The sequence below is a fragment of the Euprymna scolopes genome, chromosome 19, assembly GCF_053919585.1.
Source record: "Euprymna scolopes isolate OS-2025 chromosome 19, ASM5391958v1, whole genome shotgun sequence".
Classification (NCBI taxonomy): Eukaryota; Metazoa; Mollusca; class Cephalopoda; order Sepiida; family Sepiolidae; genus Euprymna; species Euprymna scolopes.
The window spans coordinates 95,666,685-95,693,333 of record NC_136500.1 but is presented as its reverse complement, the minus strand read 5'-3'; the positions used below and the strand labels follow the sequence as shown (position 1 = coordinate 95,693,333).

General features: G+C 30.8%; 1 protein-coding gene across 1 annotated transcript in view; it reads left to right on the top strand.

Moving 5' to 3' along the window:
- Positions 1-26,649, top strand: part of LOC145239849 (uncharacterized protein C05D11.1-like) — a 79,371-nt gene that overhangs the window by 12,263 nt on the left and 40,459 nt on the right. The window contains exons 2-9 of the mRNA XM_080103401.1: positions 5,980-6,062; positions 6,563-6,721; positions 7,914-8,123; positions 10,255-10,377; positions 15,223-15,363; positions 16,509-16,619; positions 22,549-22,640; positions 24,775-24,877. Coding sequence (XP_079959527.1) covers positions 5,980-6,062; positions 6,563-6,721; positions 7,914-8,123; positions 10,255-10,377; positions 15,223-15,363; positions 16,509-16,619; positions 22,549-22,640; positions 24,775-24,877 — 1,022 coding nt within the window. The remainder of the gene's footprint in view (positions 1-5,979; positions 6,063-6,562; positions 6,722-7,913; positions 8,124-10,254; positions 10,378-15,222; positions 15,364-16,508; positions 16,620-22,548; positions 22,641-24,774; positions 24,878-26,649) is intronic.

Genomic DNA, 26,649 nt, shown 5'->3' with positions numbered 1-26,649 from the left:
CTGCTGCTTCCTCCTAAGAAAGTGTTCTGCATTTGTCATTGTTTCTGAAAATTTGGCCTGTGTGTGATTTTGTATTTAATCAAAGTTATGAAATATTACATCCATTGATAAAACTTTGAACAACAAAACTATAAAATAAAAAAAAACACAAAAGTTGAAAAAAAATATATAGCGCATTTATTTTACACAACGGGATAAACCATTTTGCAAACAATGTTTTCTATTTTCATTATATAAGATAGGTATGACACTAATTTTCAACACCCATAACAAAAGAGAAAAATCCAGGTTGTCCTCAACGTTCGTACATCTAAACAATATGATATAAATGCGGGAGTGCCTCAGGGGTCTATCCTTGGACCTCTATTGTTCGTAATATTCATTAATGACCTCCCTGACAAAATTGCCTTTGAGCTGCGTATATATGCTGATGACACCACACTCTATAGCAGGCATGACAGGAAAACAAATGAACATATATCTCAAGAAATGGCAAAAACACTAGAGGATGACCTCCAATCTGTAGTTGAATGGGGACAAAAATGGATGGTCACATTCAATGCTGCCAAAACTAAACTGGTTTCCTTCAATAATTACAAGAAACCTTCTCTGCCACCAATAGCAATGGCCAGTGACTCTTTATCTGAGAGTACATCTTTCAAACTGATTGGCCTAACGTTCACAGGAAACAGGAGTTAGAACAATTACATTGAAAGCGTTGCCAGGGCCGCTGCGAAGAAGGTAGGCTCTCTCTACCATGCTAGAAAACTACTAACACCTGAAAGTATCCTGTACCTCTACAAGGCCACCATTCGGCCATGTATGGAGTATTGCTGTCACATTTGGGGTGGTGCATCTGCTTCAAGTCTCTCGCTCCTAGACAAGTTTCAAAAGAGTCGCCAATCTGATAGGCCCTAAACTGGCATCTAAGCTTCAACCTCTGTCCCATCAACGTAATGGTGCATCCCTCTGCCTGTTCTACAAGTATTTTAATGGTGAATGCCCTGGCGAACTGCAGACACATGTGCCCCCACGATGTAGACACCCTCAACAAACGCGACAGGCAGCTAAATCCCATCCCCACACAGTAGAGATCCCTAGATGTAAAAGATCTTTACTCCAGTAGTTTCTTCCCCAGAACCGCTTAACTCTGGAATTCCATTCCAGGTCACTGCTTCCCCAACTGTACTGACATGCAGAAGTGTAATGTGAACTGACATCTTGCTGCCCAAATCCCAACATAGTACCCCAGTAGTTGTTGTCCCTAATAGTAGCCCCCTACACCAAAGTGGCAATGTGCCTTGTTTGGGGTGAAAATTTAATAAAAAAAAAAATAAAAGATACAAGTAAAAACTAGTAAAATGAAATGAATTTGTGATTTTTACTGTATATCGAAGAGGAAGGATCAGTGTTTAAATCTCATATAAGCATTCTTTAATTTACACAAAAAAAAACCAGACAAAATTTGATTTGAACGTCACAAAATAACCAAAACATAAAAAAAATGGAAAACGGGCGTTATAAAACATTAAAAATATAGGGGGCGGGGGGGGGGGGAACAAACTTTGTACAAATATGTATCTTATTAAAGCTTTTGTCCAATTCTTATTTAAATGAAATATAGCAGGAAAAGTTTTACGTTTGGCTTGAAATATTATGAAAAATCACAACTTTTTTCACTTCATTTCTTTGAGTATTATCATGTTAAGAATGGTGTTTGGAGTAGACATCTCAAACTCCCAATGTTAAGAACAGCTTTTGGAATAGACACCCCTAACATCCCCATGTGAAGAACAGCTGTCGGAATAGACAACTGCTTTTTTTGGTGGGGTGGGGGGAATAATTCCTCCTAAATTTACCCTTGATAATTGTTGTCAGCATAACAAATGTAATAAAACTATATAGCAGAAGATTGGAGTAGTCCATTATAAACAAGAAATATCACCAAGTATTAATATTATTTAACCCATTTGTGTTGAAAAAGTTTAAGATGGAGGTAAAGTGAACAGAAAGACTAATTTTTAATTTTAGCTTTCTCCTTTTTTTTTAATTTTGCTGGCTTTGCAAACTCGCTTTTCCCTGATTCAAACAATGAACAACTCAATGGCACAACTGGTGATACTTTTTCGAGTATATTTAAAATGAAGATTGAAACAATTGAATCAATTATGGAAATTTAAAGATGGCTACTATACATAGGCATAGATAAAGCTTTCTGTCGTGTGTAATATATATATCATCAGGATGTATTGAAAAAATCAAGTTTTTGCTCGCAAATGTGACAGCTAAAATGCAAATTATTTATATAAAAACTATACGTTACATATTTCAGACATGACATAGTTTCATTTACAAGGAATCCAAAAATCATGTTATTCCTCATCTTCCATTTAATATATTTGTTCTTTTTAATATTATTGAGCTCTTATCTTGATAAGTTTTGCTTTGTTAAAGATATATTCTTTGATATTGTATATTTTTTACTATTATCTGATCTTTTTACTTTTCTTTTACTTAATGTGTAGCAAAGTCTGTTTGTATAAATAAAAAGAAATTATATGGCTCTGCTGATTATTGAGCACTATTATATACTGTAAGGTTTGCAATATTGATTGTACATCATCATTAATGTACTTCAGGTGTAGTTTTGTTCAAAAGAACAAAACTACACCTGAAGTACATTAATGATGGACTTGGAATCAACTAGACAGTTACAAATTGCCTCAATAAACCATGTGAAAAAAAAAGTCAGTTTTTAAAAATAAATGGCAAAATTTAGTTTTTATTTAGAAAAGTTAGTTAATGTTATATCTTGCAAAATTTTTACCAACTTTTCAAATTATAACGAAACTTTGAAAAAAAGAATGAGGATGTTCAGTGTTTTGTGTGTAACACCCCCCCCCCCTCATCTGAGATAATATTTTTAAAAATTATTTCACTAATTTTTAATCAAAACTAGCAATACCTGTTAACTAGTGTTGCCCAAGGGAAGCATTATCCCTCCTCCCACCTGGTAAAAAATTAAAATACGGTTGTTGTTGGTAGCCAACCCCAAATGTCATAATGTTAAGAATGGCTTTCGGAATAGACATCCCCAACCCCTTCTCATGGTAAGAATGGCTTTTGGAATAGACACCCCCAACCTCACCATGGTAAGAACGGCTTTCGGAATGGACACCCCATTTTATGAGAAAGAGGTTGTCAAAGTATTTGCCCCAAAATTTAACTTTGATATTCGTTGTTGGCATACCCGCCTGCAAGACTATAACCCCCCCCCCCCAATATTGGGGGGGGGTAGTATCGGGTGGAGAGAAATAAATTTATCGTACGTGCATGAAAATCTGGCGGGCACTAAATTAAAGTGCATAATGCATGTCTTTATATCTTGAAAACTACTTGTCACCACCAAAGTTAAGAGATTGTCTTATTCAGCATAGTTGAAAACCTATAAAAGTTATCATTTTAAGGAAATTATGGAGGTGCAGCTAAGGTAAAAATTTATAAAAAAAAAAAAAAAAAAGTTGTCTAAGCAGTGTCAATAATGAGTCAGGAAAAGCCTAGAAGCAGGTCAAAGCTTAGCGGTTTCTCAAGTACTACTAGTGCTTCGACGTTATCCGAATTTCCAATTCTAGTGTGAATGTTCACAGTGCCCACCCTGCAACATGTCCGCGTCGCTCCACTGAGGGTGGTTACTCTAGTAGTCTTCTTCCAAGTGCGGCAGAGGTCCGCGCTCACTATAGTGCGAGAGCACCCCGAGTCGAGGAGTGCTGAGCACAATGTCTCATTGATATAGACTTGAATGGTCGGAAGTGCCTCCTCTAATTTCTGTTTGGGGAAGAGGTTGACGCTGGCACCTTATCCCTGACCCCGTTTCCTGAACAATCCCGGGCCATATGACCAGTCTCATTACATTGGTAGCAGCGAACAGCTCTCAGTCGCCACTCGCAGTTCCTCGCAATGTTGCCCTGGCCATTGCACCTATAACACATGACTTCACCATCCAGGCCGGGCCCCTAGGACAGTCTATCATCACTTGATGCAGGCTGTGCAGCAGCGACTACCAGTTCTCTCCTTTCATAAGTATTCTTCATCACGATCCTGGCCTAGTCTACCAGGTCATTAAGGGACAATTAAGCTATGCTTGAGCTAGCTCGCAGGAGTTGCTTTGCTTCAGTTGGGAGCCCTACCAAAAAATTTGCATGACAAGGCCTGCTCAAGCAGCCCACCAAACAACACCGTCAGCTCTGCCAAATAAACGTCGACAGTTTCGCCGGGATGTAAGGTTCTTGCCTCAAATTGCTCCTAAGCAGTGGCGAGGTCGATAGTGAACGCCTTGTATAATGGTGCCTTGATCCTTTCATAATCCTGTTTTTCCTCGGGACTAAGCTGTTGATATACCGCAAAAGCCCCGCCGGACAAACATAGAGGAACCATGTGTTCAATGCTCTTCACACTAGACAACAGGCAATGCAGTTCCACCTTCTCCACCCAGTTAAGTACTGGGGTTGATCCGTCGAATTCTGGTATTAATTTAAGGTCGAACTTGTCCCCCATTACGTTGAAATAGCTTGCAGTTAAATGGGCTGGTAAACAGCAAAACAAAATAAAATAAATACGGTAAGCAAAAGTTCAGCTAGAATTCGTCACTGTCAACTTTTTCTCTCAACTTCCAGCACATCTCCCAACCACTTCTGCCAACAGGCATTTTATTAGAAATCTGACCTCATTCCATTTGCATACGTGTGCAGTGGAAGATGAGATCTCATGAGATTCCACAAGATTACACCTTATAAATCCATGGCTGCCATCTTTAATTTCTCTCTCTCTCAGATCCCATCTGAAGGTAAGTTGTATAACTGCACAATGCACACACACAGGCGCTTTCTTCTTTGATTATTACATTCAACTCTACAAAGAGATACAGTTTTATTTTCACTTTGATCTTGACCCTCAACAAAGCTTGAAGAAATGTATTTTGCTGATTTTATCATCAGTAGAAAGTAGGTGTAGAATCCTATTCTTATGTCATTTTGAAAGTTAAATTTGAATCTTCGATCTATGAAAGTAGACACAAGTTTTTATCATTTAGATAAAATAAAAATCTTGTTTCCATTTATCCATTGAACAGGTCCCCATTGGTAAGTTGTTAAGATAGGAATCTTATCAACAGCATACATTACAAGTGCTTTTCATTGTTCTAAATTTCTTTTTTAGCATATATGTTGAATTCCACCATGTGGTCATATCTTGAATGAGTTTGTTTTTCCTAATTAAGCCGATCCTGTATTTCAGTTAATTTGCTAATTGCTAATGGAGAGTAATTAAAGTGAGAGACTATATTTCTGTTAGTTTTAATGATTGTCTTAACAGTCTATTGGGAAAATAATGAATCATTTATTGAGAGTTGCATGTATGTATGAAGTATGTTAGTGATACTAAACCACATTCCTTGCCACCAGCAACCATATTTCTTCCTGAATCCCGAAAGACTAAGAAAACTTTAAACATTTTTATACTCTTTCAGAACATAATTTTGCCCTTGTGTGTGCACCAGGGAATGGAACAACTCTAATGAATGATAATTTTATTCTGATTTTTGTTCTCATCTTGGGTGTTATTTTCATGTTTCAGCTGATATAACCCTCACATAGACCATGGCGCAATGGATAAAGTGTTTAGTTATATTCTATCTCGAGTGCAATCCTCTGAAAGTTGAAAGTTAATCCTTCAGTTTGGGCAATACTAAGAATGTAATAAAAATTACTTCAGACTTCTACCTGGTTGTGACTGATGAAATGAGAACAATCTACCCATAGATTAAATGAAGTGTTCATTTCAAAATTCCTTACATATTCTTAAAGACACCTGGTTTGAGATTACATTGGCTCAAAATGTTGTGAGAATAACATTTAAAATGAGAACATAATACAAATTAATGACTTTATAATGTATATTTTTAATGTACTTTTTTGTCCTCAGCTACTGAAGCTCACGATGGTGATGGCCTTCCACACACTCTGGAGCATCTTGTTTTCTTGGGAAGTGAAGATTATCCCTATAAGGTAAGTTCTTTATTATTTTTATTTTTTTTATCCATAATTATTGGTAAAAATTAAAACCGTAAGTTTTTAAAAATCAGTTGCTCTCATGAAGATATTTTCCTAAGAACTCTGAAAATCTGGTAAATGCTAAATTTCTAGATTTCATTCAACACATGTTGACAAAAAGAAGTAAATGAAATGTTTTCATTTCAAAAGCTGAATATCATGCATAATATGGTAAAAATAAATATTTTAGATAGAAATTTAGTGATTCAAATGTTAGTTTAAAAATATGTCTTGCCAATAATTGAGATAAGCTATCATTAAAAAAAAAAAAAAAAAATGGAAATGACTGGAAAATATGCCGTCCAAAACATAAAATATTATTTTTGTAGCAAAAGTAGTCTCATTAAAGAATTTGTCTTTTTATTAAAAAGAAGTTGTATAGATCTTGTAAATGCCCTTCAAAACATCAAGTATACAAAAAAGCAATCATTAGGATATTTTCTTTCTTTTTCTAGGGAGTCCTTGATTTGTTAGCAAATCGTTGTCTTGCCTCAGGTACTAACGCCTGGACTGATACAGACAATACTTGTTACACGGTCACCATGGCTGGTAGTGAAGGCTTTTGTAACCTTTTGCCAATCTACCTGGATCATGTTTTGTATCCAACACTCACTGTAAGTTGTCATTTGTTATCTATTTTTCTCTTATTTTTAATCTTTTCAAAATATCAGCTATGGTCTAACTTAGAACTGAAGTTTGGGATATCTAGGTTATGGTCACAGAAAAAATGAGTCACACTTTTGGAGATAATTTTGGTTCTATTCATCATAGATTCACTACTTAGCCCATATTGTAGCCAATGAAGTCTTGGAACTTATGACATTGACCTCGTTTGACATTATAATTTTGACTTGGATTTTTTTTTTTTTTCCAAAATTTGATGCATGGATCTGAAGTTTTTTGGTAACAGCAAACATGTTAAATGTTTCCATGGCATTTTTGGAATACTTCCATATAATATGGAGAAGTAAGATCCAGATAAAACTTAGGCCCATCTTTACATTGTCATGTAGGTATAAATTCTTGTTTTAATTGAATGTTTTATTTCAATAATTTATCTCTACCATCAAAATGGTGGCAGTTCACTGATATATTCCAATAATACTCTTCAGGTTTGTAATTCATAAAAATAATTTTTTTGTTTGTTATAATTAAGATTTTATTTTAAGATATGTTGACAGCATTATATCTTTTACTGTAAATATCCAAAATAAAATTCCATCAAATTTTGTAATAAGTTTTTTTAGGAATATAAGGAAATTTAATAAAATGAGGTTTTAATACTTTCCAATTCTAATAAAATGTTTTCATTTGTTTAAATTAAATGAGGAAATTATAAATAAACTTACAATAGTTAAAAGAAAAAAAAATTAATGTTTATGTTCATATTGAGTTAATTTAAAATGAATGGGGGGGGGCGCTTGTGAATTCGATATTCCCATGAAACTTCCTTCATCAGAGAAAGATGGTTCAACTTGTCTAATGTGAGTTCGACTTCAGTATGTTTTGAATAGATAAAATAGAATGACTGGTGATTAACATGTTCCTTTTTAAATAATAGACACTATTTGTTTTGTCATGTATATCCTTATCCATATTTTGTTTCTACACTCTTAATATGGAAAACAATTCTTTGTCTTCTGATTGGTAATTTGAAATGTAGAATATAAAACAGAAATACAATTAATCTTCAGTCATTTTGTTCTTTCAAGTAAAACTTAAATGAAATATTATAGCATTTAATCTTTCTGATAAAGTGTCTCTTCATTTTCTCTTATTCTAAAAATGTTTCTATCTTGTATTTAGAAATCTGGTTACATTACTGAAGTGCACCACATCGATGAGAATGGTGAAGATGCTGGTGTTGTCTACTGTGAAATGCAAGCCCGGCAAAACACTGGAGAGAGCCTTACTTACCTTGCAATGTTGCAGGGATTGTATCCCGGCCATTGTGGTTACAAATCAGAAACTGGTGGTATTATTGAGAATATTAGAACCAGTACGTCTCATAAAAAGGTAAGGTACATTAAACATTGTGTGGAGGACTGGGGTGGACTAGAATAGTAGATCTGAGTATATTCTGATTTTGTTCTTCAATGAAATGTATTTGAAATGTTGTGATTAAAAATCAAGATGTCACCAATCTAATTACTATTATACATTCCCCGAATGTAAATGAATTCTTTATTTCTTTACTTTTTATGAATTTATTTTATATAAATTGTTGTAGTAAAGAAATCCCTTACATTTAAATATAATAAATTAACTGGACTTGTGGCTGTGTTTTTAGTTGATTGCCCTCTTCTTACATACACACAAATAGATGGGAAATGTTCTTGATTAGTTTTTTTTTTTCTGATTTTTTTTTTTTTTTTTCTGATTTTTTTTTTTTTTTTTTTTTTTTTTTTATTACATTGGCTTTTGGCATCTTTGACTACACATACTACCATGTGAGATTCTGGGGGTTAGGACCTGAAAGATCGACATGAATACTTACAAGTTGATAAAGAGTGAAACTTTTGCTAGATTGCATACTGAAAGTGCATCAATATTTTATCAATGTTTTAATGCATAGGTATAAAACAATTAGCTAACACATTTACAATAATTTTGGAGTTTGTAGGTTAAAAAGTACTAGGCCTTTTAACTGTTACCTTGGGTAACAGTATCTCTCCTGGTATTAAAAGAAATGATTATTTTCTATATTATATGAACAAATTTTTAGATTTTAAAAAATTAAACATAAAAGAATGTTAGAATTTAAACAAGGAATACCTAAGGGGTTGGTCATAGGACAAACCACTTAATCTTCAATAAGTATGTGTTTTAAATAATGGATGGTCTCAAATTATTTCTAGAAAAGTCATGTAATTAGTACTCTGGGTTAGTATCTTGCACCCTTTGCCTTACATATCAAAGTTCTTTCTTTTTTCTCAGATTATCTCATAGATTTATGCTAATAAGTATACATTTGTATTAAAAAAAACAACGCTTATTACCATGACATTTTTTTCTTGCTAGGAATACTAAAAAAAATGCAGAGGCCTCTTCTATACATTTTCACATGCATTTGTCTCTCAGTGATTTGATTTCTTCATTGTTTAAAGAAGATTAAGAGTGAAAATACCAACACTTCATTCTAATAACCAGGACTGTGACAATAGAATATTCTTTTCATTGTTTTGATATCCGTTTATATAGACTGATGTGGTTCTCGGTTGATTGACTGTCTTACTGTGTCGGATATATACTTGAGTCAAAAGAATAAAAAGAATATCCTGTTGTCACAACCCTAGTAAATAACACATCCGATTTCAATATAAACTTAACATTAAAACAAAAAAAAAAATAATTTAAACCTCACTTCAAATTTTCAACTGAACTTATTTCCTTTGCAAATGTTTTGATGTTTAATTAACTCATTCATTTCTCCTATGATTCTATTTTTACCTACCAATTCTCTCTTATACTTCAGAAATATTATAATTGTTATTATGATTTGATAATGCAAGAATAAAGTGGAACACCTAAAAAGAAGAAAATGTGATAGTTTGCATGTTGAGACTGTCCAAGTAGGAAGGGGGCTTCTCTTTGCAGTGGTAAACTTTTGTAAATTGCAACCAATTAGCATAATTAGCATGTGTGAGGAATCAACTGAAATATGAAAGGTCAGGCAGTTAAATTTTGGACAGTTGAGAACATTGGAATTGATTTATTTGTGTTGTTGAAGAGGAGTTTCCTTAATTTCTTACAGGATTACTAAAAATAGTTTTAAAAAAAACTATAGTAAAAGATATAACAGACTAGATTTTTGGCAACAACTAGCCTTAGAGAACGCACTCTCTGAAATAACATCCATTTATTAATTTGCCCCAAGTCAGCAATGAAAAGTAGACTGGCAAAACTAAGAAAACCGAATCAAGTCATGTTTGCTACAGGTGGAGGAAACACTTTATAATTTAAAAATATTCTTTTTCTTTTTTTTAATTTAATTTTTAACTTAAATATTTTTATTTTGCAGGGATGTCTATTTCAAAAATTGTAATTTGTTAATTTCCATCAATATTTTTCTCATTATTTATTTTGATGTTTTGATCCACTCAGCAGCGACAAAATCTATTAATTTACCTTGCTTTTTCTATTTCAGGTTTTTGATTATCACAAAGCCTTCTATCGCCCTGAGAATTTGTGTCTGATTATCACAGGTCAAGTAAAGCCTGAAGAACTATTTGCAAAGCTTAAGGAATTTGAAAAAAAAAGCATTTGCAAGGTAAACAATTTATTTTTATTGAAAAATATAGCCATATTATAGAGTTTGAAAAACAATAAGAATGGATTATATTAAGATGTGTCTATTCAATTTGTGTGTTTAGCAACAATAATCCAAACTGACCGACATACAAAGTGTATCAAACTGACCAACATACAAAGTTTCTCATAGAAATGTTGGACATATCAAAAAATTATATTTTTTGATAATCATTTCAAACTTACATGTATTTTTATGCTTTAGGTTTTACCATAAAAGGATTTATTACATTTTTTTTTTAATTATTTTATTTACTATTCCTATTTATATAAAGTTATGTGTTTATATGCACAGGATTCACTCCTAAACTAATTAACTGATCATTATGAATTTTGGAACACAGCTGTTGGGCATAATGAGTAGTAGTGTGGACTAGAGATGTACCGATTAGCAAATTGATCGATTATCAATTAATCGGCCGATTAATAGGTTTTCTAATGCCAATTTTTCAGCAAATTTTATTGTCATAAATGATACTAATATTAATTAAATTATATTTTAAACGAAGACAAGTTAACTCTCTTTTTTGCTTGCCAGTGAAAATTTATCAAGCATCATTTACATTTATCAATGCATCATTTACATCATATTATCAAATAACAGGCATGACGCGCTGTTAACATGTAGACTTTTACAATTGCACTGAATTTGAGGCAAATAGATGTAAACATAGAAAATTTCTCTCTTTTCTTTCTATCATACTTTATTTTGTGCTTTCAATCACTGTCAAAGAAAATTATTACTTTATCTTTAAGTTTTCATGTTGAATTGTACAGTAAATTGCAACAATGTGAACCGAAAATAAAGCATTCCTCATCAGTCATACCCTTGTTCCTCATTTTTGGACTCTTGCTACCATTACATATATTTTTATTTTTCTGGTTTAGATAATGTATATTTTATTGAGATAAATAACTAATTAAATATCAGACATAAGTAATTTAAATAAATAAAAAAATAATTCTCAATATATTTACGAAAGTAAAAACAAATTCAATCATCTCTTGATGAAATTAACACTTGTTTGACTAGACATTTGGACAGTTGCTACAAATAATGCTCTTTCTGAGTTTGATAGGTTATTGGCTTTCAAATGACTTTGAACAGTGCACAGCTGTGCTTAGAGTTGTTCCATTTCCTGGTGCACACACAGGTGCAAGAATAAGTGAAGAATTGCACAATGTTCTGGATGAGTATAAAATCTTCAAAGTTTTCTTAGTCTTGTAGGATTCAAATACAAATATGTTTGCTGGTGTCAAGGAATGTGGTTTAGAATCACTAACCTACTTCATACATACATTTGCAACTCTCAATAAATGACTCATTTTCTCCGCAGGCTGTAAAAACAATCATTACAACTAACAGAAATATAGTCTTTCACGTTCATCACTCTTCATTAGGAAATTAACTGAATTACAGGATCAGCTTCATCTGGAAAAACAAACTCATTCAAGATATGACCACACGGTGGAATTCAACATATATGCAAAAAAGAAATTTAGAACAAAAAAAAGTTCTTGTAATGTATGCTGTTGATAAGATTCCTATCTTAACTTACCAATGGGGACTTGTTCAAAAATTGTCTAGTTACTGATTCCATTTGAGGAAATCATCAAAGAAGCAAGTCACAGAACTTCAATTGTATCAATGATAATACCTACAATTTTAGCTTTGACGACTAGTTCTTTCAAAAGCTGTCCTATCTAATTCTGATATTTCTGACTTTAGTGGAATCTTTACCACTGTTGAACAATTCAATGAATCAATGGAAACAAGATTGTCATCTTATCTAAATGATAACGTGTGTGTGTACTTCCTAGATCTAAATTTAAATTTCAAAAGAATGACCTGGGGAATACTAAAAATTGAAATCTATATCTACATTGTTCTGATGATAATGAAGCAAAATCAGCAGAATACTCCTCAAGCTCTGTTGAGGGTCAAGAAGATTAAATTGAAAGTAAAACTGTATTTCTTTCAACCTTATTTGATGAATTAGCTTCAAATAAGCCTGAAGTAACATATCAAAACTTAGAGCAGGTAGAAGCTGGAGACAGCAACTACAATAGAAATTCAAAGATCACAATCTCAACTCAAAAGGAGTAAATCCTTTATGCTTCAGTGCACAAAAGAACTTGATTATTATGTAACTTTATACCTACTCACAGTAGTAGAAGACCTTACCACTGCTTAGTAAACTGGCTTCAAAATATTTAAGCGCACGAGGTGCAGGTGGAAATATGTATGAACCTACCAGGAACAGGCTGTCCTGATAATGGAGAAACTTTGTTTCCACATTGCAACTTAAAAATATTCAACTTTAAATACTGAGGAGACTATGAGAGCAGAGGAGACAGGCAGCAAGAATAGAAGAGGGAGTAGAACAGCAGCAGGTGCAGAACTTTAGCTTATCGTTAGTCAATCAAAAAATGACAATTTGTATTTTGTAGTTGGTTTGTAATTTTTTTTTTCTCATCTGATAGTTTAAGTAAGTAGGGATATGAGGTTGAAAATAGGGTCTAGCTTCAAATTTATGAGTGCAGTTTCATTTTTTGGTGTAAATTAGTGCCTAAGTAAGATTCAAAAAGAATTTTTGAAAAAAGTACATTTTTGGCAATTAGCACCCCAAAAACTGTCAGAAATTGGGATTTGGGGGTAAAATGAGGAAATATTGCTGATTTCTGTTGATAAATGATATTCTATGTGCTTGGAATTGATCTAATCTCTTTTTTCATTAAAATTGTGTTCATGGGGTATTTAGTTGAAAAATAGAATTTTGGAGATAATTTCGGGTTTTCAGAGTATTTTGACACGCATTTGTCTGTAGCATACAGAAAATACCTAGGATTAATCACCCTCTCCTACTCCAATCACCCTCAACATTTAGGTTTGCTTTCAACAGACCACAGTACAGTAAATTAGTCACAGAAACCAACCAATTCACTTAAGATAACTAAAAGCATGAGGCAAAAAAAAAAAACATAAACATTGGAAATCAACAAAAATACTAACATGGATAAAACTATAAGAATTTATCCAAGTATGGTTAAATTTCTGGAAATAAAAAAGCTTGCAAACTTTTCCAGGCCAATCTTGGAAATGTTGAAAAAATCATAAACTTTTTAGATACATTAAGGTGAATTAAGGGACAATTGTTGGTTCAAATTCAACCTGGTGTTAGTATCACCATTACCAATAGCTCAGTTAGCAAGAACGCTTTACACCAGATTTAAATGTAGATGGATGCAGTGTATTCAAAGTCACTTTTGTCAAGTTCTAGTTCCATTACCTGTTGATAAAAGCTGTAGAAATGCACAGAAGTACTTGAGAGCTTGAAAGGTTTGCAAGATTAATAAGTAAGGTACTAGGACGCAATCGAAACGTAATCAAATGACCAAAACTCAGTCTTCATTTCTCATTTTTGCATGGCTTTGGAAAATTTTGCATGAATGTCTGCATGATTTTTCAGGGTGAAAACGTTATTTCTCAGGGTCAAGTTCCATTCCCCATCCACTTCACACACACACACACACACACACACACACACACACACACACCAAAGTCTCGGCCTCTCTCTCATGTATTGTAGGATACTTCCACTTTAGGTTTGATCTGTGCGAGGACATGTTCGACATAGTGGAATCCCTCTCAGTGATTTTCGTGCAATAACCGATGTACCATACTTCTCATTGTAACCAGTGGCGTAGCAACTATTTTTGTCACCTGAAGCTGTCATAAAACTTTAAAATATTTCTATGGGTGAGTGCATGATATATGAATTTTTTTTTTTACAATTTTAGCCAAAAATGATTATTTTAGCAGTTTTTTTGAGAGTGCTAACTGCCAAAAATGACTATTTTTCAAATATTTTTTTTTATTCATGTTTCTTATCCCAAAATGCATCCAAAATGAGACTGCACTCCTTGATTTGCAGATAGACTACCCCTAATTTGAGAATTGGAAATTGTACTTAAAAAGCCATAATAGTGGCCAGGCACTTAACAAATGTTAAGTTAAATTAGTAGTTACTATGTTAATGTATCAAAGCTATCTGATGAGTCTCTTGGCAGTGATGAAATGGTTTAAATTTAATAGAAAATAAAAAAATAATTAATTGGCCCATTAATTGGCAAAGTGGCTAATTAGGCTGATTACCTGCCGATTAATTGGTACATCCCTAGTGTTGATTATATTTGCTTTCATTTAGTTTAATACAAAGAGAGTGAAAAGGAGAGGAAAGCCGTTCATGAAAATTTAGATACCTCCAATATTTGTGAAATTTTTGCAATAGACATTAATCAATAAATATTCCTCAATGTTCAGTTTCTTTGGAATAATTTAAATGGTTTTTAAGGAGTATAATAAGAATGTAACATTTTTGACAATTCAAATATTTCAGTTTTGCTTTAAATTTGATCTATATATTTCCTGAATTTCAATTTCTTTTGAACACCTATTAAGCATAAACCTTAAACTTGACTTCTTAGTATCGAAATTGTATAATTAATTTTGATCAACATTATAAGAATTTTATAAGGTTTAGTATTATTATATCTTGATTATAGTCTTTATAAAACAACATAAAAATTGGCGCAAGACTGCTTTTTTGGGAGAATTTTACTTGTCTTGACATAGTTTTTTTTTTATATAATCTTATAGTTTTTATTTTACAATTTAAAAATTGTTTTTATTTTGTATCTTATAATTTTAATAATAAGCATTTAAATTGCCAGTATTTTTCTTTATCTGACAATTTAAAAGTGCGTTTTATTGATATATTAAGAAATGTTATTTTTTTTCTTGCAGAACATTACTACCCCATTTCAAAAACCTTGGCAATCTCCAGTAGATCCATTGTTAGAAACTGTAGAGAAGATTGTGCCGTATCCTTCTGATGAGGAAACTCATGGGATGGTCCTTTCAGCTTGGAGAGGTCCAAAAGCCAAAGTAACTTTACTTTTTCCTTTTGAAATTGATATAAAGTGTTAGTTCTGTATAGTTCTTCAAGGCTGACTACTTGTGCAATATGCATGTATGCACATCTCTAACCCCATATATTTTTTGATAAAGTAATTATAAAAATTTTTCAGTATTTCTGAAAATTTTATTTTATAAAACACTAATTTTATAAAACTGTTTCCCAGCATTGCCTGAGAAAGTAAATTAACTTCTATTTAAAGCCCTAACCTTCAACTATTGAATTATTTACTGCTTATAGTTGTCCAATGCAAACTTAGATCCCACAATGTTACTGTAAAACATGAGAGGGGGTACTTGCCACTCTAACATGTGAAGGAAGTTCAATTAGTAATCTAGACTTGAAATAATATGGATTTTTTTGTTGATTGGAACAGTTAGACTACTATTATCATCTTTATGAAAAAGTGTTTTTATTTCAGAAATTAATACAAAAACAGACAAAAAGAAAAAGACCACATACTTTCTGTTTAATCAAACAACAGATCTTAGTTCAAGTTGCCAATAAAGTTCAGGACGATTATGTGAAAAATTCATGGGACCATTATTAAGTCATTTTATCAAGAGGTGGTGGTGCAATTGCTAAATAATTTTTTTAATCAACAATAACTATATTAGCAGTAGTTTGGGATGATGATATGAGAAAAAAAACATTAACTACTTAATCGTACTGTTAATGTTTTGTTGGATTAAAAAAATAAAACAAGTTATCTCCCTTTTTCTGATTATATTTCCTTAAACAATTGTTTCACCATAACCTCCTCACCTCCTTTAAGAAAAGTTTTTTTTTTTGGGGGGGGGATCACACATAGTAATTTAAAATAAGTATCCCTTTGTATTTACACAGCAATGTTTTCTTACCCCCCCCTTTTTTATTTTGCTTGCTATTTTCACCTTTTTTTTTTTTTTTTCTGATAACATTTTAATTTGTGACATTTTCTGGTTGCGACAGATTCTTTTTTGTCTTTGAATCTTTTGTATTCATATGTCTTATTCCTTTGTTGTTATTTTACAGATTTGGACACATTTTTTTTTAATTTCTGTTCCATATGTAGACGGTAACTTTTTGTAAACAAAGGAAATAAAACTTTTTTCTTTTCTTTTTTTTTTTTTAGGAGCAGCAATTAGTGATGGCATTGAAAATCCTGCTGGAGTATTTAACATACACAGCTATTTCTCCACTGCAAAGAGATTTTGTTGAATTGGAAGAACCTTACTGCAGTATGGTGTGTAATTTTATATTTTTCATGCTTTGTTAACAAATTTAAAAATCTTTTTATCTAATTTATTTTTTTGTTCTGAATTTCAATAAATTGAAATTGTAAAAAGCAAAATACTCTATATCTTTTCATAGAAGGGTGAATCAGCTTTGCTCATATGTAGGAAATCACATCATATTTATCAGAAATATAGAATAATAAGCTGTTTTTGCAATCAAACCAAAGTATTCAATTAAGAATAAAGGAACAAATTTTGCTATTATAACGAAAAAAGAAGTAGAAGAAATTCTAATATTACTTTGTTTAGCCATAGAAAGATTTGTTAAGGGGACCTTAAAAATCTTAAATATTTATTCACTTGTACTTTTTAAAAATTATTCCCAGTAAATGATTTTTTAAAACATTGAAAAGCAAATGTGTTGAATATAACAGTCAAGATGAATAATCTAAATTATAAATGAAAAGTTAATTTGAACTTTTATAAATTATATTTGCTTGGGGGGATACTATTTAGAATAAGTTTCCTAAAAAAAAAAAAAATTGTCAAACTTCAACAGATTTAATTATTTAATTTTGATTCTTTTATAAAATAAAATTAATCATATGTGAAATATTCTTTCAGTTGAAAAAAAGATTTTATTATTGAAAATCACAAAACATTAAAATCATTTACATTTTATTTTTTTCAATTTAAATAATTTAAAACTACATGAAAAATATGGAATTAGCATTTGTTTATCAAATCTGTCATAGAAATTGAGATTCGACAAACAAATGCTTGTTCATAATAATAGTTAACCAAATTTGTGATTCTTTTTTTATGTTTATTGTAAGAATATATAAATGGATTCATAGGAGTTATATAAAAATCTATTTTGTTAAATTTATTATTTGACCTATTTAAATGTTTAAGATAGGTTATTACAGCATATAAGCAAAGAAAATCTCCATTTTTTTAATATGTTAATGTTACATAGATTTGGTATGTACCAATTAGCAAGAAGAGACTAACAAAGGTGATTAGGATTTTTCAAGTATATATATTTACTTTTATCTTATGATTTAAAGTTATTAAGCAATGATTCATACTAACGTACCCTGCTGTTAAAGAAAATAACTCCTGCTTGAACACTATACGTTGCATGGTTGATTTGCATACCCTACAGACAGGTCTACATTTTACTTTTATTCATCCCTAACAGAACATATTACCACTAAGACGTAAGGGATGCTGTGAGGGACCATACCTACAAGGATATCCTAAGTAGGGAGGTGTGCAGCAAGATGTTTAAATTTCTGCATGTTGGTACAGTCAGGGAATGGGGAAATTTGAAAGTCAAGCAGTTTGAAGGAAGAAGCTATTAAAATAGAAAGCCTTATGGCATTTGGGGACCTCCACAATGAAGGGGTGGGATTTTGCTGATTGTTGGGTTGGTCATGTAATTAATATATAGCGAGGTACTAGTGCCACAAAGTCGTCAGAGCACATTCTATGGGAGTATTTGTAAAATCAGCACAGGGATACAATATTGCAGTGATGTGACAGAAGTTGGAATTTTTGCTTTATATCATAAAATTGTTCGCATCAAATAAGCAGTTTCTTGACCCATTAACAAGTTATTAAAAAAAGACTTGTAAAGCTTTATATTCTCTTATTAAGTATTCCAAACTAAAATTTTGTGAAAAGAAAAAGAATGGTACCAAATTTATTTTGATAGCACAATTAGCCACTAAATTATCACCGTTCAAAATTTGTACGAAATTAGAAAATTTGATGTCTTATTTGCTATTGGTTCAGAAGTCAATTATAATTAAAATGCATGCTTCAAACAAATGTGATGTCATTTTGTGGTGAAAGAAAATTGATCATTATTGAAGCAATAATTATTAGATTGAACCAGTCTTTACATGAGTAAAATTCCATTATCTTTCCAAAAAAAAGATGTACAAAAATGACAGAAGTATAGTTTTGATTTTTCATGAGATTCATTTCAACAGCTAACGCATTGAATCTTAATGATTCACAGCACAGTGGATATCAAGCTAGATTTTTATTTTGATCATGTAAAAACGAGTAGAAACACAATTTGATAATAGGGCAAATATTTTGTTGAATCTTTTTGTAAAACACAAAAACTCAATATTAAGCCCAACATATTGATGAATAGCCTTTTTTTCTTTAAAATGGGATTGTTTTTATATGCATACAGATACACAATATTGTATACATAAAATGGAAAAATATCAACCTTAAACAATAAATCACCTGTCACTGAAAATTGTAACTTAATTTTAAGTAACCTGAAAAGAACTATTAATGCCATGAAAAAAAGAATTGTATATTTATAAAGAGAAAAGCTTAAATTTTGTTTGCATCTAAATTTTATCAACATAATAAAAAAAAAAAAATTATCACAAATTGAAGAGAATTTCACTACTTGGCCATTTTTAAACTAAACTGGTTTGTGACACCTACTTTTATTTCATCTCTTCACTGCTTGAAGGTTTTTTCTGCAAATTGTTTCTTCACTATTTCTTATACATTTTTTTATAGTAGTTGTGCGTATGTTATCACCAATGACAGGTTCTGAGTTGACATTAGGAAGGTGAATGATTACCATATTTTTAAGTCTATGAAAGTTATGTCACAGTTTGGGCAATCCAATTAAGACCTAGAGATTTGGTTATCTCTTATTTTGCAATAACTTTTTTGTTAAATTAACTAAGAAAAAAATAGACTGGCATTTTTGTCTTTTTTTGATATGTTTCTGTAAAAGTGAATCTCAAATTGTATTTATCATTTGTAAAATTCATTAAAAATAATTTTTCTAAAATGGAAGATAGTTCTTTTATTCTCCTCCTTCAGCATAATACTTTTACGTAGATTCAAATGAATTGGCTACCATCACTATTAGCATTTAGTTTCACTGTTACTAAGAAGGTAAAAAGTTTGAGATGAGTATATTGCAAAAATGTGCTTAATCTAAATTATGATTGACACCTTTTACATTTTTTGATCTAAAGAAAAAGTATCCATTGCTAAAGTTTTATCTGTATTTGATGAAGGAAAATGAAACTTATTCAAACACTAATTTTTATTTTTAACTAAAGCATATTGAAACAAATGCCCAATCTTATCTGCATGTCCCATTCTGGTGATTTGTGAGATCGATTTTTTAACTCGAATTTTGTATATTTGAGTGTAATACTAAAAATTGTTGATTAATCATTACTAATAGAAACATTTGAAAATCTAATGTAGATTTTCATTTTAAATTTTGACAAAACCTTTCAGAACAACCGTGCTTAGTTACATGTATAAATTGTTAAAAAATTGACTTGAAAAATGTTTGGAAAGAATAATTCATATAATAATATGCTGACAAACTTCATGTTTGTACATACATTATCATGTTTTATGCATATTAAAAAGCAATTGTCCAATTAGCAAAGGATAGTGATTGAGGGTTAATTTTTTAAGGTAAAAAGTTTAGACATTTCCCATTTTAATATGAATTGTTTTAAAATCAAATTGACATCCCATAGACTAAAACTATATTTCTAATCAATAAATTTTAAAGTGACATTTGTTTTATTGAATTTTTAGCTGACACTTATTTTTATGCTAAGATCAAAAATATTTTGTCTCAAAAAGAATTACTACAATTTTATATAAAGAAACATTTGTTGTATTTAAAGAATACTAGCAGGGAGACCGGTACTCATGTACTTATTGATCTGTGCTGAAATAATGTTATTATTTAATAAGCCATTCTTAACATGGGGAGGGCAGGGTGTTTTGTACCTATTGTATACCTTACAATTAAAAAAACATCATAAAACTTTAATTAAACTTGGAAATACAATTTAAAAAATAGCGCGGATCAGTAAGTGCATTAGCACCGGGAGACCTGATATTGCCCGGGATTGAATGAAGATCAATAAATGTTTCATATTTCCAATACTTTCATTATCATCGAAATTGATGAAATCGCCCATGTTTTAATCAATCGATTGATTGCCTGCTCTGTAGTTGAGGACTCATTGCAGTGCGCTGGGACAACACTTCAAATGCCCCCACCCACCGCAGTAACTTAGTCCACAATACATTGTAGTCTACATTGTACTGTAGAGAACCTACTGTTGATTTTATAAAATTATTTTTATATAATAGCTTGAAATAAAATTTAAAATACAAAAATTAAGTATCATGACAACTTTGAAACTGCTATAAACGGAAACATTCATTTCAAATGTGTTCCTGTTTTATTAAAGAACATCTTGTTTATTTTTATGTGCCAGGTCCTTCTGCTTGTAGTGTTAAAACTTCTCAAATGCACTTGTGATATTAAGCTGTATAAGTCAAAATCGGGTTGTTCCTTCTTTAATCTTATTTTTTTTTATTAGCAATTTGATAGTTATCAGAAGCATTCCAATACAAAACCCATCTAAGAACACTCCCAGATTCATAAAATACATTTGTGTAATTTAAAAACTGTCCGTCATTTAGGAGTCCATTGGAATAAACACGCTTACACAAAGTCCCTTTTATATGTGAGTTCAGATTTAGCAGACAATGACTATTATTTTTATGAAAGGAAAAAAATTCTTTGTTTTTTTTCCTTTCATAGTATTGATTCTGACACTTATTTCAAAAGGAATATTATTGATAGTAAATTATAGCGATTAAATGTATAAAATACTGGAATTTTCACAATATCCCACTAGTTTAAAAATATTTTATACTAAAATAAGCTTTATAACAATAAATATTAAATTCTGTGAGCTATTTGAGAACTGTATTACATCTTTGAGTTTAGCAAAAGTTGGTGAATTTGATTTCCAATTCTTTTATTTGGAACTATTCAGAATGTGTGCAGAAATTATTTGAAACTGTATACAAAACTAGAGCTTTTAATATACGTTTTGAGTTCTTTAATAGATTTTTTATCAGATTTTTTTTCTAACTCTTATAAAAGTTAAATGCATTTTTGTAAAGTTTTTCCAATTATTTACATTGGCATTGCTTTGGTTAAAATATATTAGTTTTGCCACTGAAGCATAAGGAGATACTTTGCTATTGATCAGATTTATAGGTAGACAACATGGTTGGGAGTTGGGCAGCAAGATCACATTACATTTAAATTTTTGTATGTTGGTATGGTCAATGGAGCAAAAGTGAAATGGGTGAGATTTTACTAGTCATATGAGTAGGGAGTACTTACATTCAGGGAGCACAATGCAACCCTTCGGCAATGTAACAGGGACTTTTATAGGATTTGCATTGTCTTGTGAGACAATGCAAATCCTATAAAATTAGAAATTCTTTTTTGTACATTGTCCTAGAAGGAAAAAATAGTGCTTGATGCATCAGCCCAGATGTGACAACTATATAGAGATAGAGAATACTGGCAGATGTGAAATTTTCTAACCCTGTAGGGGGAGCCTACTTTTTTTGCAGCGGACTTGGCAACATCTATATAAATATTTCGCTTCATGTTGCCTGAGAATCTCAGGCTGGAGAGTTTAAACATTGCCCTCTCGGAAAGGTATTGGCCATGACAACTTTGAAACTGTAGTAATATTTGCAATTTTTACATTTGTATGCCATATGTTTAACTAATATGTTTTGATGACGTTTTAAGTTGCAAAACTTAATTTTCTCTTTATTAATAATTATTGATTTATTAGTGCATATTGTTTTGAAATTTGCTTTTTGCTTAAAATCTATTATAATATAAAAATTAAAATGAAATATATGGTTACTTATTAAGCTAAACTAATAGATGTTAATAAAATGTCTAAAACCTTGAGTTATCAACCATAGAGATGTAGGTTTAGTCCAGTAGTCACAAATTAACTTAGGAATATTGATTTTTATTTCTGCTCTTCATAAAAGAATGTTAAAAAATATTTTGCATGTTTTTGTTTTTAGGTCAAGCACTCTATTATTGAAAATGCAGAAACTGTTATCTACCTCCATTTTCAAAGTGTACCAAAGGATAAACTTTCTGACATAATTCCTAGGTGAGGTTAATTATTGGAGAAAAATATTTTTTCCTTTTACATTGCAATATTGAAATTTTGTCACTTAAAAAAAAGTATAAACATACAATCCTTCTCTTCATTTACCTTCATCTATCATCTGCTATTGAAGGTGCCACAGTTCTCCATTCTTCAGTGTTGCTCAATTTTTTACGTGTCCATTCCATTATGTCGTCCTCTTGTCTCATTTTCTATCTGCTTTGCTTACTTGCTGTTTGAGCTGACTGGCTTTGTTATATGTTGCATCTTTTTAATGCAGTCAAGAGATCCTTGTGGAGCTGAATTACTTGTAACTTTTTTCATATTTCCTTGTTGGCGACATGATCGCTGTAAGAGGAGGTGCTGAAAAGTTTACAAAAGCAATATGCTTGTTCTCTATCAGTCATCTTAGGTTTACTGTCAGGATCCAAAATTTAGATGACAAAGGAGTGCATCCGGTTCATCTTTGAACTGAGTATGATATCCTTGTCATCCTAGATTTTGTTTTGTGAACACTATTGTGATCCTGGAAAGTGTTCCCATTTTGGATGCCGTTTAAGTTAAAACTGCTTCCAAGTATTTGAAGTAGTCAACAGTTTCCAGTGTTCCACATTTTACTCTCCTTGCAGTGCTTATGCTGTTGTTATATTAATCCATTTTAAATAATTAAAAACCTCTATATTGCCTGATCATATTTTCAGTGCTTTTATCATTTGCATGCCTGTTTTATGTATTAAATCATATTAGTATGTCATGATTTATTACTAATGATTTATCAATCAATTGTTAAGTGATCATTTAAGACTTGAGTATAAATTTTTAAAATCAATAACTTTAAGTTTGATTTATATATTTTATTTATAATAACTGAAGTTTTATATACATAACTTGAATAATTTAAAATTGCTATTAAAAACTTTAACAAAAAATCAAGTAAAACTATTTTAATGCACATAAATTTTTTTTTTTTCGCTTCTGAACTTTGCAAGTTTTAATGTGTAAAAAATATATCAAATCTTATCTCAAGTTTTATATAATTTACTTTTTTTAATTTTAGATAAAAAAATGTGGATATTATCTGTATAAAAGTTGTGCCATTTTTTTTTTTTTTTTTTTTTTGCATGAATATTAAAAATAGAATCTTTTTTGTTTTAATGGATTTAAAACAAAAATAGCATTTCAATTTATACAAAATAAATTTTACTAACAGATATAGGAAACCATTTTTACTAACAGATATAGGAAACCATTTTTACTAACAGATATAGGAAACCATTTTTACTAACAGATATAGGAAACCATTTTTACTAACAGATATAGGAAACCATTTTTACTAACAGATATAGGAAACCATTTTTACTAACAGATATAGGAAACCATTTTTACTAACAGATATAGGAAACCATTTTTACTAACAGATATAGGAAACCATTTTTACTAACAGATATAGGAAACCATTTTTACTAACAGATATAGGAAACCATTTTTACTAACAGATATAGGAAACCATTTTTACTAACAGATATAGGAAACCATTTTTACTAACAGATATAGGAAACCATTTTTACTAACAGATATAGGAAACCATTTTTACTAACAGATATAGGAAACCATTTTTACTAACAGATATAGGAAACCATTTTTACTAACAGATATAGGAAACCATTTTTACTAACAGATATAGGAAACCATTTTTACTAACAGATATAGGAAACCATTTTTACTAACAGATATAGGAAACCATTTTTACTAACAGATATAGGAAACCATTTTTACTAACAGATATACATGGCAAAGAAGCATAATTTATAAGAATTCTTGTTTTTATTTAAGTAACATAACTTTTACTAACCTAAAGATTTGTATAATAGTTAAGGTATTGGCTGTCCTATTTCAACAAGGTACTAGAATTTAAAATTATTTCTATGTTTAATGTTGCATTTTAAAAAAAAGCACCTTACTATAGCATTAATTTGTATATTATTCAAATATAATTTTCTTTTTTATAACCCAGTCCTATCTCTTGACATGTATTAGAAAATTGTGGTATTTGCAGATGTGGGCAGTTGGCTAAATTAAATGACTCTTACTCTAAATCCTAACTATATTCCTATTGAATTTTATTTTTTACTTTTAGATTAAAACAAACCCTTGAAAAAATTGCTTCCAAAGAGGAAATAATTGATATCAGTAGAATGCGGACGGTGATCAAGCGTAAAATTTTGGATTTATTGAATAGTGTAAGTAATCTTGGATTTTTTTTTTTTTTTTTCACTTTTTGATAATTTTTTATTGCTAATTTAATTAGTTAATCTAAAAAGAAAAGAAAAAAGTACAAAATATTATAAAAATTTTGTTAAAATTTGATCTGTATGATTTTTCTTGGTTTCTTGTATGTATGATTCTTAAAAAGAAAATGTTGAAATATATTTTTTAGCTGACGTGATTAACCTGAACTTGGATTGAGCAATGGAATTGACTCCAACTTATTTGACCATAAGAGTTTTTTACTTGGCATGTACTTTGAAATATTAAGTTTGAAATTGACAAGTGAAGATCAAACTCACAATGTAGACAAAACAAAATTGGTTTTTGCACTGCAATAAGCAAATGCACATCATAAGAAAAAACTGAGCTCATAAATTATCTGTATTCTCATTGGTTAAAAAGAATTGACTGAGATTATTGTCTGAAATCTGTTGACTTGGAAAGTAAAGAAGCAGAAAAGTGAGAAGTCAAAAAATATCCAACGATTGTTTACTGCATTAATTTATTGACTGTGGCAACAAGTGTTGTGACCTTGCAGGTTAATAATCAAGACATAGTAGTATAGTTAACAAGTGTATTAACAAAAGTCTCTTACATAAGTATGTCTTATGATTCTGGGATCATAGCTGCCACAATGTTTAGATGTGACTGAAATCATTGTCTGCAAATCTATTTATTGCTTAAACATGTAAATCAACTTTCATCATAACCAGTCCATTTATTATTTTTATAAACTGACTATTTATAAGGAAAGAGTGCTCACTATTACTGATAGTGTATTTTTTTTTAAATCTTTAAATAATGTAGACAGCTTAACGTTACTTGGTAGTATGTATTGATAGTTAAGTGTAGATCAATAATTTACGAATGGTTATGTCTGATCGACAGTGTTTGGTTTAAAAGATTATTTATATGAAGATAGATATGATTGACTAGTTTTATTATATGACCTCAAAAGGATTTGAAGATTTCAGTTGTTGATTATATTTTAGTAAAGAAACATAATGTAATGTCTATGAAAATAAGGGGATTTAAACACCTGAGGATGACAATATCCTGACAATATCCCATATAAGAATATAATTTAGTGCATGGTAAGATATTTGTAGTGTGTGTGCCATGTATTCTATGTTTATGCCATTCAAACTTGTATCTGTCTATGAATAACCTGATATGCAACATTCCCTGTCAGTGCAGCCTAGAATTAATCGACTGCAACCCCATGCAAAGGGGCAAGATGGAGTTGGCAAGGGTCGGCAAGGGTCAATCAATCTGAAATCCATATGGAATTTGAAGGAAAAGAAACATCGCTTCAAAAATCAGCAAACCTGATACAAAATCAGTTTGAGATGCTGTAAGTGATAGATAACTCTGAAAAAAAATAAATAAATAAACAGCACCCAAATCAAATTATAAAAAATAATCCAATGTCATTGTCATAGTTTAAAAATAAGTCTTTATGGATTGCTTTTATTTTTAATGCATGAGTCTCCCACAATTATTTGGCCCAAAGAAATCTTCCTCAAAGAAGGGAACAATATCAATATCAAGAATCACTGGATATTCGGTCACATCCATGATACGAGGCATGCTATGTATGCCAGACTACATATTCAAACACATTCTTACTGAATGTATTGAAAAATGAATGAACTGTTAAAAAAACAAAGACTATAATGTACTTTTTAAAAGCGATATACAAAAATATAAAGAGCTAAAGATATATAAATCCAACTTAAGTCTG